At 42.0% G+C, this 20,217-nt stretch overlaps 1 protein-coding gene across 1 annotated transcript in view; it reads left to right on the forward strand.

Annotated features, from left to right (window-relative positions):
* SNX29 (sorting nexin 29) overlaps nucleotides 1-20,217 on the forward strand; it is a 463,865-nt gene that overhangs the window by 179,958 nt on the left and 263,690 nt on the right. The window contains 1 exon segment of the mRNA XM_030211952.1: nucleotides 17,087-17,169. Within this exon segment, the coding sequence (XP_030067812.1) occupies nucleotides 17,087-17,169 (83 nt within the window).

The raw sequence follows: 20,217 nt of genomic DNA on the forward strand, positions 1-20,217 counted from the left end.
ATCAGACAGGCAACAATCCATAGTGTTTGGCAACAATTCATCACCACCATGGACACTGACCTGCGGGGTACCACAAGGATCAATACTGTCACCTATTCTGTTCAATATCTACCTCAAGCCACTAGCTGAGCTGATCCGGTCAATGGACACTCAGTTCTACATCTATGCGGATGATGTGCAGCTACTCATACCCATTGAACCTGACTTACCTACAGCCTTGAATAAACTGATTACCTGTCTAACATCAGTTCAAGAATGGGCTAAACTCAACAAACTTTGCCTGAACCCAAGTAAAACTGAGCTTCTCTGGGTCCCTAACACAAGTGGATACATACCTGACATCAAATTCCCTTTTGGGAAGTATGAACTCCCCCTCAAATCACAAGTCAGAAACCTTGGAATACAGTTAGATTCAATACTTACTCTGATTCCCCAAATCAAAGCAATTTTCAAGAGCAGCGTCTACTATTTGTGACAGCTACGCAGCCTCTCTCCTTACATCGAGAAGGTAAATCTTATCCCAGTTGTGCATCCCATGGTAACATCAAGACTGGATTACTGCAATGCACTATACAATGGTCTGACTACAAAGGGCCTGCACCAGCTCCAGTTGATTCATAATGTAGCAGCAAGACTCATAGAAGGTTGCAAACGATGTGACCACATCACACCATTTTTGCAAAAACTTCATTGGCTGCCAGTACAATACAGGGCTAAATTTAAAATTCTATGTCTGATCTTCAAGGCCCTGAAAGTAAATGGCCCTGAGTATCTAAAGAATAGGATGATCCTCCACACACCGCCAAGGACACTAAGGTCCTCCCAAGGACTTTCACTACCTACACCCTCTCCAAAAGACATTACATGATGTGATACCCGCAAGCGAGCCTTCTCCGGAGTAGCCCCCACACTCTGGAATGCATTGCCTGAAAGACTATCTGTACTTCAAGAAGCAGGTGAAAGCTTGGCTCTTCAACCAAGCCTTTAATGGAAGAAGTTAACTTGTTAGTCTCACTCACACAAGGAGTGACTCGGGCTGCACATACTGCAGCAGGACTGTTTATCCACTCCTTCATGTGCAACTTTCTTCAAATCAGTCACCTTTCTAATTCTTCCTACTTTCTTACCTATCTATATGTTACAACTTTGCCTTACCCTTTACTACCAATTATAATGTTCTATTACGTATTGTGTTGACATTGCTAGTAAACCATGCCATACTTTGTATTGTTTTCGAATATTTTTACTGCTATAATTGCCTATTGCTCATGTTTGATCTATTCTTACTGTACACCGCCTTGAGTGAACTCCTTCAAAAAGGCGGTAAATAAATCCTAATAATAAATAAATAAAATTGCTGCGTGCCCATTTTGGGTCTGAGATCTTACTGACAGTGTGTCAAATGCCACTTGGCGCGTGCGTTACGTGCACCTGAAAGTAAAAAATATTTTTCAGACACCTGTATCGGACATTCGCCAAAAATGAAATTACCGCAACAGCCATGTGATAGTTGGGCGGTAACTCCATTTTGGTGCATGTTGGACATGCGTAGACGCTTAAGTGGCTTAGTAAAAGGGCCCCTAAAAGAATATCATTGGCATATGAATAGTAAAGGATCCTAAATGATTAACAAAAAAGTCCCAATGAACACGTGTAGAGGTGAAACAGGGTAAGAGATAAAGGTGAACTGTGGGGAACTCCTTGGGGCATTGACCAAAAAGAGCTAAGACTCCCGTGCCAACTAAGTTATTCAGTTCTTTAATAATCCTAGAAAGTAGCTCAAAACAGCACTTGCAGCCCCAACAACACTTAAACAAGAAAGCAGTAGCTTGTGGGACACCAGATTGACTGCAGCTTAGTAAGTATATCCCAGAGCTTTGAAATCTAACTTTTCTGAATCAGGTTCAAACCCTTTTAATATAATGCTGATTCCCATTTGCTCTTTAAATTAAAACTGTATTATTATTTCAGTGAGGATGTTGCTTGTTCTGTAGCATTTCAAGGCGAGTTTACTTTCAAGTGATGTAGGTTCCCTTTTGCCAATGGGCTTACAATCTAATGGGTCAAAAGTCAATCTCTTTGGTTACCATTTCTCTTCATCACTGGCCATGGGGAACTAAGAGGGCCAGGATTAATTGGTAACTGCTGGTGCAAGTGCCGGAGGAGGAAGGGCTGGAGTGTCCCAAAATGGAATAATATTAAAGCTATTAGATTTCATTATCAAAAGCTAGGGGAGGGGGGGATCTTATTGGGTGGAGAAGGAAAAAGGTTTTATTGCCGCTGACTGTGTTTGAATAAGTCTTACAGCTAGTAACTAGCATAGAGAGGGATGGGGTGTGGAAGGGAATATGGGTCACCGGTTTGTTGTTTTTTTAATCACCTTTTCTGAATTTGTAAAGGTTGTCGCAGAAAGGAGGGGATCAAAGAAGGGATAATGGCCTTAGCCCAGGCCAGATATTTTTACTCCTTTTCTTTGCTGGAGTATCAGGGTCTGTGTAGGGTGTAGGCAGGTAAGGGAATTGTGACATTTGCAGTTGTACTCCAGGATGGGGTATTAGTGTCCCCAGTGCAGTTGGAGGAGAAGGGCGCTGTTCATATTTCTTTTTTTTTTTTTTCAGTCCTTTCAGTTAGGAATTTTATGTGGTGTGAACCCTGTAGGAGGGTCCATCCCAGAAGTGGAGGGGATCATGTGTTTGGGGAGTGGGAATAAGGATATATTGTCCAAACTTTATAGAGTCCTGTATCTGCTGAAGCAGATAACTAATCCTCTACACATAGGGACTTGGAATGTATGATTGAAATTTCCTGTAGAAGAGGGGATTTTATGATTATGGAGCCTGTTGTCCGATAGTGGTATTGTATAAGCAAGTGCATACAAGATCATCTACATAGCTTTTATTACTCCACAGATAATAACATATAGTCAGGGGAGAGCTGGGCTCTGTCAAAGGGGATGTTAGGCCAAAGGGATCCTTTTTTCATCTATGGTGGGATTACATTAAAATTCAACAGTTTGGGAGTCTATATGGTGTCATATTGAATGCATCATGGGGGGAGTCATTCCTTTTGAACTCTTACATTTCTGTTGGGCCAAGTGAAGGCTGAACACCACAAAAAAAATCCTATGGAGAAACAGCAAGAGACAAAGGAGTGGGAACTGACTGAAAATAATAGGAAACAGCATAAGGAATGTCAAGACAAATGCAAAGCGCTGATAAGGAAGGCTAAGAGGGTCTTTGAAAAAAAGATTGCGTTGGAGACAAAAACACAAAGTAAAAATTGTTTTACGTATATTACATTACATAAGTACATAAGTATTGCCATACTGGGAAAGACCAATGGTCCATCAAGCCCAGCATCCTGTTTCCAACAGTGGCCAATCCAGGTCACAAATGCCTGGCAAGATCCCAAAAAAGTACAAAACATTTTATTTTATTTATTTATTTATTTATTTATTTATTGTGAACATTTATATCTCACTAGGGCAGGCTCTGTGTGGCTTACAACATTATACTGCTTATCCCAGAAATAGTGGATTTTCCCCAAGTCCATTTAATAACGGTCTATGGACTTTTCCTTTAGGAAGCCATCCAAAACTTTTTAAAACTCTGCTAAGCTAACTGCCTTTACCTCATTCTCTGGCAACGAATTCCAGAGTTTAATTACACGTTAAGTGAAGAAAAATTTTCTCTGATTCATTTAAAATTTACTACATTGTAGCTTCATCGCATGCCCCCTAGTCCTAGTATTTTTGGAAAGCGTAAACAGACGCTTCACATCTACCTGTTCAACTCCACTCATTATTTTATAGACCTCTATCATATCTCCCCTCAGCCGCCTTTTCTCCAAGCTGAAGAGCCTTAGCCGCTTTAGCCTTTCCTCATAGGGAAGTCGTCCCATCGCCTTTATCATTTTTGTTGTCCTTCTGTGCACCTTTTCCAATTCCACTATATCTTTTTTGAGATGCGGCGACCAGAATTGAACACAATATTCAAGGTGCGGTCGCACCATGGAACGATACAAAGGCTTTATAACATCCTCATTTTTGTTTTTCATTCCTTTCCTAATAATACTTACATTCTATTTGCTTTCTTAGCCGCAGCAGCACACTGAGCAGAAGGCTTCAACATATCATCAGCGACGACACCCAGATCCCTTTCTTGGTCGGTGACTCCTAATGTAGAACCTTGCATGACGTAGCTATAATTCGAGTGCCTCTTTCCCACATGCATCACTTTGCACTTGCTCACATTAAACGTCATCTGCCATTTAGATGCCCAGTCTCCCAGTCTTGTTAGGTCCTCTTGTAATTTTTCACAATCCTCCCGCGATTTAACGACTTTGAATAACTTTGTGTCATCAGCAAATTTATTTACCTCACTAGTTACTCCCATCTCTAGGTCATTTATAAATATGTTAAAAAGCAGCGGTCCCAGCACAGACCCCTGGGGAACCCCACTAACTACCCTTCTCCATTGAGAATACTGACCATTTAACCCTACTCTGTGTTTTCTATCTTTTAACCAGTTTTTAATCCACAATAGAACACTACCTTCTATCCCATGACTCTCCAATTTCCTCTGGAGTCTTTCATGAGGTACTTTGTCAAACGCCTTCTGAAAATCCAGATACACAATATCAACCGGCTCACCTTCATCCACATGTTTGTTCACCCCTTAAAAGCAGGAAGCTGGCAAAAGAATCGGTCGGACCGCTAGATGACCGAGGAGTAAAAGGGGCGATCAGGGAAGACAAAGGAATAGCGGAGAGATTAAATGAATTCTTTGCTTCAGTCTTCACCGAGGAAGATTTGGGTGAGATACCAGAAATGGTATTTGAAGCTGATGAGTTGGAGAAACTGAATGAATTCTCTATGAACCTGGAAGATGTAATGGGGAATTCTACAAATTGAGGAGTAGCAAATTTCCTGGACCAGATGGTATTCATCCCAGAGTACTGATAGAACCGAAAAATGAAATTGCGGAGCTATTAGTAATATGTAATTTATCCTTCAAGTAGAGCGTGGTACCGGACGATTGGAGGGTGGTCAATGTAGCGCCAATTTTTTTAAAAGGTTCCAGAGGAGATTCGGGAAATTATAGACCGATGAGTCTGACGTTGGTGCTGGGCAAAACGGTAGAGACTGTTATAAAGAACAAAATTACAGAGCATATTCAAAAGCATGGATTAATGAGACAAAGTCAACATGGATTTAGTGAAGGGAAATCTTGCCTCACCAATCTACCACATTTCTTTGAAGGGATGAACAAACATGTGGATAAAGATGAGCCGGTTGATATTGTGTATTTGGATTTTCAGAAGGTGTTTGACAAAGTACCTCATGAAAGACTCCAGAGGAAATTGGAGAGTCATGGGATAAGAGGTAGTGTTCTATTGTGGATTAAAAAATGGTTAAAAGATGGGGTCACGTGATGGCAGAGACTTGAATGGACGCCTACAAGCTCGGCTCCGCTCCCGTTGTGGGAAATATCCCTCTCCATTACAAATCACGGAATGATTTCGATAAATTGAGGCAATAAATGCATAATTGAAGGAACAGTGATCAACTCTAAGGGGGTTTTGTGAGCCTGGAGTGCCTTGGTATGCCAATGTGGTCGGCGAAAGCGGGGAAAGAGCAAGTGGTGAGTGGAGCGTGCAAGACGGCGGCGCAACAACAAGAGTCCCCGGCATCCCATGCCCCTGAAGACAATATTAGCATTTCTGTAAGGCATATATTTGCTGGACGAGAAGTTGGCCAAACTGCATACCTCCCTGGAGGAACTGAAGGACTCGGTGGCGGGTCACTCGGTGCGCATGCAGCAGGCTGAGGATCGCATATCCGCCCAGGAGGACCGCCTTCTTTTTCAATTTCCTTTATTTTTTTAATCCCTTCCCCATTCACTTAGCCTGGTTATTGCAGTGACAATTCAGCTGGGGATCGTGTACCAGCACTTTTTCCAAAATCTTGTTTAGTTATTTGCTACACTGCCTTCCGCTTAGTGACTGACCCTTCCCTCCAGCCTTGGAAGCATACCCTGGTTGGTTAATCCAGAGAGTGGAATACCTGGCCCAGGAATTGGTCCTTTGAGGCAATGTATCAATAACACATTAAACTTGACTTCCTATGTCACTCATCTTCCTACTTATTTCAGTGATATCTTAACAGTGCCAGAGGCAACAAAATATATTTTCCTGATGCTGAAATGTGTCACTGACAGCTGCCTAAGCTCCCCTGTTCCTTAACTGTCATACTAATGTGAACTAATACTAATGTGAACTAATTTTTACTGTGAAGTATTTGGTTGTGTAGCGAACCTGTGTTTTGGTATACAAGCCATTTAGAAGGATCTAGAAAGCTTCCTTATGTTAGTGCTTATATCCATCTCTTGCTCTTAGCTGTTACCAGAGTTGGTACATCTGAATCCTAAGCTATAAATGCTTTATACAACACTGTTCATATTATACATATTTTTTCACAATATAGTACAAGCAGTAACCATGCCAGAAAAAATTATGATTCTCTTGATCTCATGGTTGAATCAGTTAAGTTTTTATTAAGAGCAGGTAGGCAGTCATCGGTTATATTCATGCAGGAAATAAATTCCTGTGTTCCTAATCACGCTTAGTGTTATGTGACTTTTCCACAAGGGATAAATCTGAGGATTGGTCATAAATCTCATGGCACTGTTGTATAAAGTTGTTTGAACAGGTTTTTTTTCCCCTGTGGAATTCTTTCTTTTCAGAAATTGGAAGTTAGTAAAACACTGAGCATCAGATACACTGTTTAGCTCAACATTGTGAGAATAAACTGACTTTGTAGGCTTTTTGCACTTTGAAACTTTCTACCTTTCTCCCTAAAAGACTGCCTTTTATCATCTCTGCCCTGATTCCAGAACAGCAGTCTAGGAGCAGACAGGTGTGATGAGATTTTTTTTTGATAATGCTTCTGTATTCATCCCCCCACCCCACCCCACACATTAGCTGTTGTTTAACATTAGCAGTTCTTGGCCACCATTAGGACCCTGGTGAGTGCCTTTATGAGTTTCCGAGGTTTTATGGTCATGCTATCCCAAAAACCCACTGGAGATTCTTCCAAAGCAACAAATGCAGAGAATCCGATAGGTACAATCAAAGTGATCGTGAAAGAAATGGGCAGCAGCTCCTAACCTCCCAAACACTATTATATGACTAAGCTGACGGGAATCGGTGGGACCTCAAATATCTTATACTTGATTTTTTGGCACTAACCATACCTCATGCACCAGATTGTGCTTAGATCTTTACATGAACAATGTTTAATCCTTCTATCACATGCCCTGGCTCCTCTGGAATCTACCCAGAGCTCATCATTTTTCTTTCTTGCTCCTTGCTTGTGAAATTCTCTTCTGGTACCTTTACATAAGGAATTGTATTTAAAGAAGTTTTAAATCTTCATTGAACGCTTATTTTTTAGTTTAGCTTTTTGTGCTTTGTTTCCTGGGACTCTGAGTTTGTGTAGGGACTGTGACACTTTTTTAAATTTGAGTGCTCTTGTTGGCTGTGCAACTATCCTGTGGTTTTTTCTTTTTTTTAAATGGAATTAAAGGGGTCATGGATTTGATACACCACTGTTCTGTTGTACAACCAAAGAAGTTTACTTATATTATAAGCAGGTAGTTTCTCTGCCCCTTTTGCTTTATATGTATTGATTATAAACTGCCTTTGCCTGTCAGAAAAAGCAGTACAGCAAGTTTTTATTAAATATTAAATAGCCTCAATCCTGGAAAGGGGATATTAGCAGTATACTAGAATTGAATTAAATAGCCCAGGACCAACTGGCATTGCCAGTGCCTGCAGAGCGAAATTATGGCAGTCACACAGGAGCCAAAAAAAAAAAAAAGGTAGACCACTATAGCAATCATGCTGTAGCTCACAACCCAGAATGCATCCTCCACATTTGTGGCTGTCCATTTGAGAAATGTATTCACTGTAGGCACTGATAGTATGTCAGAAAGTCACTTAGATAGCAATTACTCTGGACTTGTATGTCTAGAGTTATGACCAGTGCCTAAATTAGCCTTAGGTTCTTGCTAGGCTGTCCACCAATGAATGAATAAAGCCAAAATGAAAGTAATTACACAACTATAATATATCCTGAGAAGAGAACACCAACTTAGCAGCCAAAGCAGGTTAATGACCATGTACCTGAGCAATCCTGTCCTTCACAGGCAAAACCCACAAACTAGCTAAAACCTGAATCATAAGAGGAAAAATTCCTTCTCTCTCACCCTTTGGGTCCATAGCTTCGGATTCCAGATGGGGTGATGAATCAGGTCCTCTTTCTTCATGGTATAACAGAATTCCCTTCTGCAAGCCACTTCTGATCAGGATTTAGTCTGAGGTCCCTGCTTTGTGCAGCTGGTTACTCTGTATGTAGAAAGCCACAGAACTGCTTCAGAACTTGGCCTTGGGCTGCACTTAGCACAAGGAATTACAGTTTACAGTTGTTTGGGCAAATCAGTATCTTTCCTCCGAGAGAGATGCATACACCATCAGATCTTTTCTTTTGTTCTTCTTTCTGTTTCTCTCATGCCCAAGATTGGCACTGCCCTCCGGGTCCACAGATGACAATTATGGACCTATCACAAACCGTCTGTCCATCTGTCCAGGTCATGACAAAGAGGGGCCTTGTGGGCAACTATCAAGAACAGCTTATCAGTAGTAGGCTTGCAGTATCGAACTCCTCTCCATGGTTCATAGTTGTTACCAGAGACACACTCTCTGTGAAATACGCTCCTGCACACCTTCCCAGGAGATAAACTGGAAAGCTAGTGCAAGTAGACATCATGTCCTTGGATGAAATCATTAGCACAGCTGTGCCAAGTAGTAGTTTTCTTTGTGGAAAAGCTGGTTGATGTTGTATTCAGGCCTCAGGCTGCAGAGTCCATATTGGTTCAGTAAAGATAGTGCAGGCCGAAGCAGGCCTCACACCAGCAAAGGTGAGAGAGAAGGAAAAACCCCTACACCCCTCCTTTGAATCTGGGAAGTTGGATGGACACTGCATCACATGATGTCAGATTCAGGCTTCACCCCTTCAAATAACAGTGATGAAGAGAAGCTCAGGTAAGTATAGTTCAGAACACATTAAGGGCTTTCTAGAGGAAATTTTCTTTTTAGAGGGTAGCATGGGCCAGCTATGGGCACTGAAGAAACATAAAATGAGAATGGATATGATGAGGGATTTACATTCAGTCAAGCCACTGAAATGACTGGAGGTCCGCCCTCCCAGTGATATGTGGGCTCATTATATCGTTTCAAGATGTCCCAAGAAAATAATAATAAAAAAAAAAAGATTTGGAGAATGGAATTTATTGACATTTCCCCTGTCTTGATAAACTTGAAGGAGAAGAAGTCAGGGAGCAGAGAAGGAGAAGTGTGATTTGGAAGGGGGGAGGGACACACGAGAGTCATGAGCCTGGGTAGAGTGGGAGTATTGATAGGGAGGGATATGGTTGAGGGAAGCCATGAGAGGCAATAGGTACTAATGCTGCTACGTTGTTTGGGAAAATGCGGTGTGTATATATATACAGTGCAATCTGCTTAAGTGCAAGGGTCTGGGACCAAAGAAATGCATGCAGTTAACCGGTGCGTGCACTTAACCGTTGTGACCCAAAGAAGCTTGACATCTGATAAACATATGCACAGTACTGTTTATTATTATACATACAGTATACAGTCTCCGTTAAGTGACGTTAGGCTTACTTGAAGTAACCAGTTATAGTCCTCTGTACACTATTGGGTCTGTGAGTTCCATAGACTACATCTGCAGGACGGTATAAACTGTCATACCACTGACATCCAGTGGCCTCCAGATAGGCCCACATGGTGTTGAGACTCTCCAACACTCTTGCAAAAGTGACAGGAGGAGGTTGTTGAATTTCGTTAGCATGTGCCTCGCTGCTCATTTCTACTACTACTACTACTACTATTTAGCATTTCTATAGCGCTACAAGGCATACTCAGCGCTGCACAAACATAGAAGAAAGACAGTCCCTGCTCAAAGAGCTTACAATCTAATAGACAAAAAATAAATAAAGTAAGCAAATCAAATCAATTAATGTGAACGGGAAGGAAGGGAGGAGGGTAGGTGGAGGCGAGTGGTTACAAGTGGTTACGAGTCAAAAGCAATGTTAAGAGGTGGGCTTTCAGTCTAGATTTAAAGGTGGCTAAGGGTGGGGCAAGACGTAGGGGCTCAGGAAGTTTATTCCAGGCGTAGGGTGCAGCGAGACAGAAGGCGCGAAGTCTGGAGTTGGCAGTAGTGGAGAAGGGAACAGATAAGAAGGATTTATCCATGGAGCGGAGTGCACGGGAAGGGGTGTAGGGAAGGACGAGTGTGGAGAGATACTGGGGAGCAGCAGAGTGAGTACATTTATAGGTTAGTAGAAGAAGTTTGAACAGGATGCGAAAACGGATAGGGAGCCAGTGAAGGGTCTTGAGGAGAGGGGTAGTATGAGTAAAGCGACCCTGGCGGAAGATGAGACGGGCAGCAGAGTTTTGAACCGACTGGAGAGGGGAGAGGTGACTAAGTGGGAGGCCAGCAAGAAGCAGATTGCAGTAGTCTAAACGAGAGGTGACAAGGGTGTGGATGAGGGTTTTGGTAGAGTGCTCGGAAAGAAAGGGGCGGATTTTACGGATGGTGTAAAGAAAGAAACGACAGGTCTTGGCAATCTGCTGGATATGAGCAGAGAAGGAGAGAGATGAGTCAAAGATGACCCCAAGGTTTCGAGCTGAGAAGACAGGGAGAATGAGAGAGCCATCAACAGAAATAGAAAACGGGGGGAGCGGGGAGGTGGGTTTGGGGGGGAAAATGAGAAGCTCGGTTTTGGTCATATTTAATTTCAGGTGGCGTTGAGACATCCAGACAGCAATGTCAGACAAGCACGCTGAAACTTTGGTTTGGATGCAAGGTGAGATATCAGGGGTAGAAAGGTAGATTTGGGAGTCATCAGCATAGAGATGGTAGGAAAAGCCATGGGATGAGATTAATGAACCAAGGGAAGAAGTGTAGATAGAAAAGAGGAGGGGACCAAGAACAGAACCCTGAGGTACGCCGACAAGCAGAGGGATAGAAGTAGAAGAGGATCTACCAGAGTGAACACTAAAGGTGCGGAGGGAGTGGTAGGAAGAGAACCAGGAAAGGACAGAGCCCTGGAATCCAAGTGAGGACAGGGTATCGAGAAGTATGCTGTGATCGACAGTGTCAAAAGCAGCGGAAAGATCAAGAAGAATGAGGATGGAATATTGATCTCTGGATTTAGCCAGTAATAGGTCATTGGAGACTTTAGTAAGTGCAGTTTCGGTTGAGTGGAGAGGGCGAAAACCAGATTGTAGTGGGTCAAGAATAGCATGTGAGGAGAGGAAATCAAGGCAGCAGCTGTGAACAGCACGCTCAAGTAATTTGGAGAGAAAAGGAAGGAGGGAGATGGGTCGGTAATTAGAGGGACAAGTAGGGTCGAGTGAAGGCTTCTTAAGGAGAGGTGTGACCACAGCATATTTAAAGGCAGCAGGGACAGTCGCAGTGGAAACCACTGCGGTGAGAGGTTGAGAATGTGACAGATAAAAGGAATAAGAGCAGGAGAGATGGCATTAAGAAGGTAGGTGGGAATGGGATCAAAGGAACAGGTGGTACATTTTGAGGAAGAAAGGAGAAGTGTAGTTTCCTCAATAGTAACTTCAGGAAAGGAGGAAAGGGAATGAGGGGAAGGAGAGAGAGGGGAATGGACTAGTGTTCCATCATCAGCCGTTGTTGCCTGTGTGTAGGCGCATATCTCGACATCAGTGCTGTCTTCAGCTGTTTGTAGATCGTAATCAACAGTGATATAGCGATGGAATTCCTCTTCAGTAACACCGGCTGGGATGTCAATAACCTGTTGATCTGACTTGTTTGCAACAGCTGCATCTGTTTCGTCCCTCTCCACATCCTTAACAAAGCTTGCCCACTTGTAGCAGTTCACAATGGTTGCCTGTGTAACATGATTCCAGGCATCTTTCTGCATATGTAGGGAATCCAACAGTGATAGATTACGAGCCAGTTCAACAGCACGTTTAGCCTTGTCAATCTGGTCATCCGTAACGCGTAGCACAAGAGCCTGATAATGTTGTTTGACATTGTGATAATTGTGCTGCACACAGGGATAATGTCAGGCTGTCTAACGTCAAGGTGGTCTTCCTGCCACCAAACACTACCTCTCTGATCCAACCTATGGATCAGGGCATAATAGCCAAAGCAACAAAATCTGATGCTTTTGTGCCCACATTCTAGTGTCTAACTTCTTTAGCCACTGCTTCCAAATTTCCCCAGTCATCCATGAATTTTTCGTTAGCCTCGTATGACACAGGAAGTTGCTTAAGTTTCTTGAAGCAACGGGGCTGTTTGCTCTTTCCAGTGACGAAAGTGTTTCCAACTTCTCACTCCAATCCATATTGCATCAAAGGAGGATCGTCAGTCAGTCCTTCAATGTTTTACCTCCAGTGGTTTTGGCATGTTTGAATGCAAGTGTTCCATCAGGAATTGCTCACCAGTAGAGACTGTTTTCATCAGCATTGAAAATGTCACGAGGTGCAAACTTGTTCAAGTTGGTAGAAAGAACTGAAATAACCCAATTCTCAGCACCAAAGTCATCAGCGTCTTGTTTTTCACCCTGCTGTTTCTTGAATTTTATGTTGTTCCTCTCCTTCCTTCTTTCCAACCATCCAACAGTGGCTTTGAATTCAGTTAGTCCAAGACTTTCAGCTAGCTGGTTAGCTTTCTCCATAAGCAGTGGACCACTGACAGGAAACTGTTTGCTCCTGACTCGAGAAAAGCACCGAAGAAGAGCATCTTCTACCTCCTCAGTTTTTCCCACCTGTTTTCATTTCCGTTGTGGATTTGTATTGTTTTGCCAGTCTTCCAGAAGCTGATCTTTCTGCTTCAAGACACGTGAAATTTGACTGGGATTGACACCATATTCTTTAGCAATAGATGCTTGACTTTGTTTGTTTCCTAATTTTTTAAGAACTTCTATTTGTTCAGCCAGTGTTAAAGTCTTACAGTTCCGCCGCAACGACGACGACCCCAGTGTACACTCTAACAACATTCTTTTGCTTATTCTGCCTGTGTCAGGTAAAGGGGCGGTAAATTTGAAATCTCGTTGGTTGTCACGCGCCAATCGGCTTCCATATTCCGTGTGCGCGCTTATGCAGAGTCTTCCCTGCAGAGGAGCAGTCTTAAACCATGCATGTAAGCGAATCTTGCACTTTTCAGTGGTGCGCTAAACCGAAGTTTGTCCCCATAGAAATTGATGGCGCCAGAAACGGGACCGAAGTACGACATGCAGTTAAACAGAGCATGCGCTTATCCGACGTGCACTTAAATGGAGTGCACTGTGTATATATATGTATGTATATATCTCCAGCATTTTCCCAAACAATGTAGCAACATTAGTACCTATGTGCCTTTATATATGTGTATATCCTGCATTTTCCCAAACAATGTTTGGGTTCAATGTGGCTTACGTACATACTGCATAGTGCAGTTGACTGCAATTAAGTATAATGCATTTTACAATAAATCTTATAAGTCAAAACAGAAAAACATGTGAATTGTTTCACAATGTTATAGAATGATTAAATTTCACTTTAGTGTTAAGAGAGTTATACAGAAATATTCAAAGACCATATTAGATTGGATTAGAATTAATCTTTTTGTTGTAAGAACATTTTAAAAAGAAAGGTTTTTAATGATTTCTGGAAGCTAGTATAATCTGGGATATCTTTGATGTTTTTTTGTACTAAATTTCACCACCTGGTGCATTGATAGGAAAAGTCAGCTGAAAAGACTGATTTATATATAATCTTCTTACAGTTAGGGTAGTTGTTGTTGTTACATTTGTACCCCGCACTTTCCCACTCATGGCAGGCTCAATGCGGCTTACATGGGGCAATGGAGGGTTAAGTGACTTGCCCAGAGTCACAAGGAACTGCCTGTGCCGGGAATTGAACTCAGTTCCTCAGTTCCCCAGGACCAAAGTCCACCACCCTAACCACTAGGCCACTCCTCCACTCCACTGCTGTATAAAGAGAGGAAAAAAAAGCATCATGGAAGAAATAGGAAGTCCCTGGATCCTTAGATGGAATTATGAGCAGGAAGTTTATAAGAACATAAGTAATGCCACACTGGAAAAAGACCAAGGGTCCATCGAGCCCAGCATCCTGTCCACGACAGCGGCCAATCCAGGCCAAGGGCACCTGGCGAGCTTCCCAAACGTACAAACATTCTATACATGTTACTCATGGAATTGTGGATTTTTCCCAAGTCCATTTAGTAGTGGTTTATGGACTTTTTCTTTAGGAAACCGTCTAACCCCTTTTTAAACTCTGCTAAGCTAACCTCCTTCACCACGTTCTCCGGCAACGAATTCCAGAGTTTAATTATGCGTTGGGTGAAGAAACATTTTCTCCGATTTGTTTTAAATTTACTACACTGTAGTTTCACTGCATGCCCCCTAGTCCTAGTATTTTGGAAAGCGTAAACAGACGCTTCACATCCACCTGTTCCACTCCACTCATTATTTTATATACCTCTATCATGTCTCCCCTCAGCCGTCTCTTCTCCAAGCTGAAAAGCCCTAGCCTCCTTAGTCTTTCTTCATAGGGAAGTCGTCCCATCCCCGCTATCATTTTAGTCGCCCTTCGCTGCACCTTTTCAAATTCCTCTATATCTTTCTTGAGATGCGGCGACCAGAATTGAACACAATACTCAAGGTGCGGTCGCACCATGGAGCGATACAACGGCATTATAACATCCTCACACCTGTTTTCCATACCTTTCCTAATAATACCCAACATTCTATTCGCTTTTCTAGCCGCAGCAGCACACTGAGCAAAAGGTTTCAGTGTATTATCGACGACGACACCCAGATCCCTTTCTTGGTCCGTAACTCCTAACGTGGAACCTTGCATGATGTAGCTATAATTCGGGTTCTTTTTTACCACATGCATCACCTTGCACTTGCTCACATTAAAAGTCATCTGCCATTTAGCTGCCCAGTCTCCCAGTCTCGTAAGGTCCTTCTGTAATTTTTCACAATGCTGTCGCGAGTTAACACCTTTGAATAACTTTGTGTCATCAGGGTTCTGTTCTTGGTCCCCTCCTCTTTTCTATCTACACTTCTTCCCTTGGTTCATTAATCTCATCCCATGGCTTTTCCTACCATCTCTATGCTGATGACTCCCAAACCTTTCTACTCCTGATATCTCACCTTGCATCCAAACCAAAGTTTCAGCGTGCTTGTCTGACATTGCTGTCTGGATGTCTCAACGCCACCTGAAATTAAATATGACCAAAACCGAGCTTCTCATTTGCCCCCCCCAAACCCACCTCCCCGCTCCCCCCGTTTTCTATTTCTGTTGATGGCTCTCTCATTCTCCCTGTCTCCTCAGCTCGAAACCTTGGGGTCATCTTTGACTCTTCTCTCTCCTTCTCTGCTCATTTCCAGCAGATTGCCAAGACCTGTCGTTTCTTTCTTTACAACATCCGTAAAATCCGCCCCTTTCTTTCCGAGCACTCTACCAAAACCCTCATCCACACCCTTGTCACCTCTCATTTAGACTACTGCAATCTGCTTCTTGCTGGCCTCCCACTTAGTCACCTCTCCCCTCTCCAGTTGGTTCAAAACTCTGCTGCCCGTCTTGTCTTCCGCCAGGGTCGCTTTACTCATACTACCCCTCTCCTCAAGAACCTTCACTGGCTCCCTATCCATTTTCGCATCCTGTTCAAACTTCTTCTACTTACCTATAAATGTACTCACTCTGCTGCTCCCCAGTATCTCTCCACACTCGTCCTTCCCTACACCCCTTCCCGTGCACTCCGCTCCATGGATAAATCCTTCTTATCTGTTCCCTTCTCCACTACTGCCAACTCCAGACTTCGCGCCTTCTGTCTTGCTGCACCCTACGCCTGGAATAAACTTCCTGAGCCCCTACATCTTGCCCCATCCTTGGCCACCTTTAAATCTAGACTGAAAGCCCACCTCTTTAACATTGCTTTTGACTCGTAACCACTTGTAACTACTCGCCTCCACCTACCCTCCTCTCTTCCTTTCCGTTCACATTAATTGATTTGATTTGCTTACTTTATTTATTTATTTTTTTGTCTATTAGATTGTAAGCTCTTTGAGCAGGGACTGTCTTTCTTCTATGTTTGTGCAACGCTGCGTACGCCTTGTAGCGCTATAGAAATGCTAAATAGTAGTAGTAGTAATAGTAGTAGTACCTTGCTAGTTACTCCCATCTCTAAATCATTTATAAATATATTAAAAAGCAGCGGTCCTAGCACATACCCCTGATGAACCCCACTAATTACCCTTCTCCATTGTGAATACTGCCCATTTAACCCCACTCTCTGTTTCCTATTTTTTAACCTGTTTTTAATCCACAATAGGACATTGTCCTCCTATCCCATGACCCTCCAATTTAGTGTGCTTGAAAGATGATGCAGCTTGAGCATGGAGTTACATCTACATCTAGACCAATGATATTTAACCACATAATCCTAAAGCAGGCATCACCCTTCTTTTTCACTGTGTACCAAAACCTTGTTTTGAAGACAAATCCTTTCAGGAAGGAACAGGATTTTTTTATATGTTCATTATTTTTCCATATAGTAATCCTTTGTGGTTTCTCCTTCATATTCTTGAATTTTATTACTGTTTTTGTCTTCACCACTTCCCGCAGGAGGGCATTCCAGGCATCCACCACTTTCTCCATAAAAGAAATTTGTTCCTCAAGTTACTCATAAGTTGATCCCTCTGCAATTTCAATTCTAGTTCTACCACTTCCCTGTCTTTGTAAAAGATTTATTTTGATATTAATACTTTTCAAATGTTTAAATGTTTGTATCATGACAGATTTATGATTCGGGTTATGGTTTATTTATGAGATAATTTATTTTGGAGTGAATTGAGATTGGTGATGGTCCTTAAATATAAACAAAGACATCATGCACATATTCTGTTCAATTGGCTTGCTTTTTCTGACTCATTTAATATCTGTTTTGTTTTGTGATTAGAGAAAATGAAGTTCTCAAAGTTCAGCTAAAGAAGTATGTTGGTGCTGTGCAGATGTTGAAAAGAGAGGGACAAACAAGTGATGGTAAGATGGAAGAATGGACTGTGATAGACTTGTTATCTAATGAATGTTAAAAAAGCATTAATATAATCAAGTACGTATTCTGTTTTTATAGGATAGGATATAGAACTTGATTTATTAACTTTCATTTTTCTTAGAATAGGAGAAAATAGTGAATCAGACCCATAATACTCCAATAATTTTATGCAGTTGACATAAATCCATAGACAAAATTGGCCCAATTTTTAATGGGTCTTGGATATTTAGAAGCTGCTACTAAACATATATATGTCCCATCTGTGGATTTTCAGAGGTGCTGTATAAATAGAGTTGCTGAAAATCCCTCTAAATGCCCTGATATATGTTAGAGTAAAAGTATATACGTGTATGTGCACATACATACAAAAAATTTCAAAAATTCCACCTGCTATTCTGTAAATATAAGCATATCTTGCACTGTGTGTATTTTACATATGCATGTATATGCATAGATGAAGTCTGGGTGGAACTTACACTTATGTACATAACTTATAGAATACTCTGTTATATTTGTATCTCCAGCTGGCCAAAGGGCCATTTTACTAAGGTGCATAGGCGCCTACGCATGTACAATGCACATCAAATTCAAACTACCGCCCAGCTACCACGTTCCCTGGGTGATAATTCAATTTTTTACACATGTCCGAACCACGTGGTAAAACTTTTCTACCATGTAGCACTTACCTGGCAGTAATTGGCAGTGTATGCGCGCTGATGATTACCGCCCAGTTAACGAGTGAGACCTTACTGCTAAGTCAATGGGTGGCAGTAAGGTCTCATGCCGAAAATGAACGCGCACTGGTTTTAATTTTGCCACACATCCATTTTCAGCCCTCCCCCCCCAAAAGGCCTTTTTTGCAGGCGCGTTGAAAAATGGACCTGCGCACGTCTAAAAGACGCGCTTATAGCAGCACAGGCCATTTTTCAGTGCACCTTAGTAAAAGGGCCCCTTAATTATTCTTCTTACTGTAGGTGTGTATTTCACCTTTTAGTGCACTGTTATATAATTACTCTCATTATGGAGTGAGGGTATTCCACTCAGCTCTATAGTGGGGATATAGTTCTTTCCATCTGTCAGCTTTTTCTGGATGCTTCCAGAAGCTCTTGCTTCAACTGTGTGGAATTCCCTTCCCTTTTAGTTGTGTCTAGAGGGATCATTTAGTAACTTTGAATCACAGCTAAAAACCTATTATTTCTCTCTGGCTTTCTCACCTAATGCTTTCTGATCTTTGGCACATAAATGAGACAGTTAACCAAGCTTCCTGTTTATATTTCCTCCTCTTTTAACCCTTGTTTTATATTGTAATCTTTCCTCTCCTTATTATCCATATGTGTCCTATGTATTTTTCCCTGCCCCTTATAACTTTTGAGACTGTAAACCAATTAGATTTCTTTCTGAAAATTTGTGGTATATCAAATAAATTGAACCTTGGTCTAATTTAAGCCAGCAAAATACTGGTCTAAGATGAAAGTGTCAAGAGACCTTGGATAACTCCTTTGTTAACAGCTCAATGGCTTTCAACCTTATGGAGCACTCACTATCATCATCGGCATAAAAACCTCCAAATATTCGTATGATCTCTTTATTCTTGACAAGTACTTTTTATTTATATATTTTTTCACATTTTTCCAAATAAACAAGGATTTATCTTTGCAGTTGCACAGTCTCTTTAACTTCCCACGGCCTACAATGGCCAAGGTTTTGGGTCCTGCTTCAGAGTCCATTCTCTGCGCGACTGTTTCACTCCTGCAGACTCTTCTTCTGTCTAGTACTGAGCTGTTAACAACGGAGTTATCCAAGGTCTCTTGAGGCTTTTCCTCTATTTCTACTGTGATAGTAATTGAGCACCATTAGGCTTTAGAAAAATGCTGAAAGCTCATCTCTTTAAGCAAGCCTACCCAAATGCCCCAACCTAATCTCGCCAACTTCCACCCCGAATTCTGTTCTGACTTAAATACCAACCTCACATCCTTCTCTTTCCATCTCTCCTTAATTTTATCCCTCCTTACCCTTTCTCCCAAATTACACTATCCTATCCTGTCTACCCTCTTTTATCCTAGTCATATATTATCTAGATCAACTTATCATACACTACTAAGCCCAACTTTACATTGTTTTACTACTGTTTTATTAAAATTCTATTAACTTTGTATTTCAAATTACTATGTAAGCTGCATTGAGCCTGCATTGTGTGGGAAAGTGCGGGGTACAAATGTAGTAATAATAATAATAATTTTGATCCTTTTTGGCTCCAGTATTGGATACTAAAATAAGTGCTCATCTATATGTACATTGGCTTAATATTGTCACTATGGTGGTCATTTTTGAAGGGCTATTCACATTTGAGATGTGCATTAATTGGAACTTAATAATATAAGAACATAAGAATAGCCATACTGGGTCAGACCAATGGTACATCTAGCCCAGTATCCTATTTCCAACAGTGGCCAATCCAGGTCACAAGTACCTGTCAGAAACCCAAATAGTAGCAACATTCAGTGCTACCAATCCCAGGGCAAGCAGTGGCTTCTCCATCCACCCTTCCCTCCTCTCCCCTGGTTTCCCTGTTCCTTCCATCCCTTCCCCATCCTCCCCATTATTTCTTATGTAGGTTTTATGTTGTATTAGCTTAATTTTACTGCATTGGCATCTGCCTCTGCGGTGCGCTGTAAGCCACATTGAGCCTGATGCAGTTGGGAAAATGCGGGGTATAAATGAGATAATCTACTATAATAAAACTCACCCTCAACGTTCTGAAGACAACGTTCTGAAGTCACTCAGTCACTCACTGAAGGGTTCATGGATTCATGGTGGTGAAGCCACAACTCTGCCCCGTCCTCGCATGACGGACCAATCAGTAAAAACACCCTCAACATTCTGAAACACAAAGGACCATCACAACACCGTTCCCAGGCAACACTAGGCAACATAAGACGGACCAATCAGAGGAAACTACGTGACAATAAGGGAGGAGCATTCCCCAGCAGAATGGCTCATTATCTGTGCAGCACGAAGAGCACAGAACCACCGCT

Source organism: Microcaecilia unicolor, chromosome 8 (assembly GCF_901765095.1).
Source record: "Microcaecilia unicolor chromosome 8, aMicUni1.1, whole genome shotgun sequence".
In the NCBI taxonomy this organism is placed as follows: Eukaryota; Metazoa; Chordata; class Amphibia; order Gymnophiona; family Siphonopidae; genus Microcaecilia; species Microcaecilia unicolor.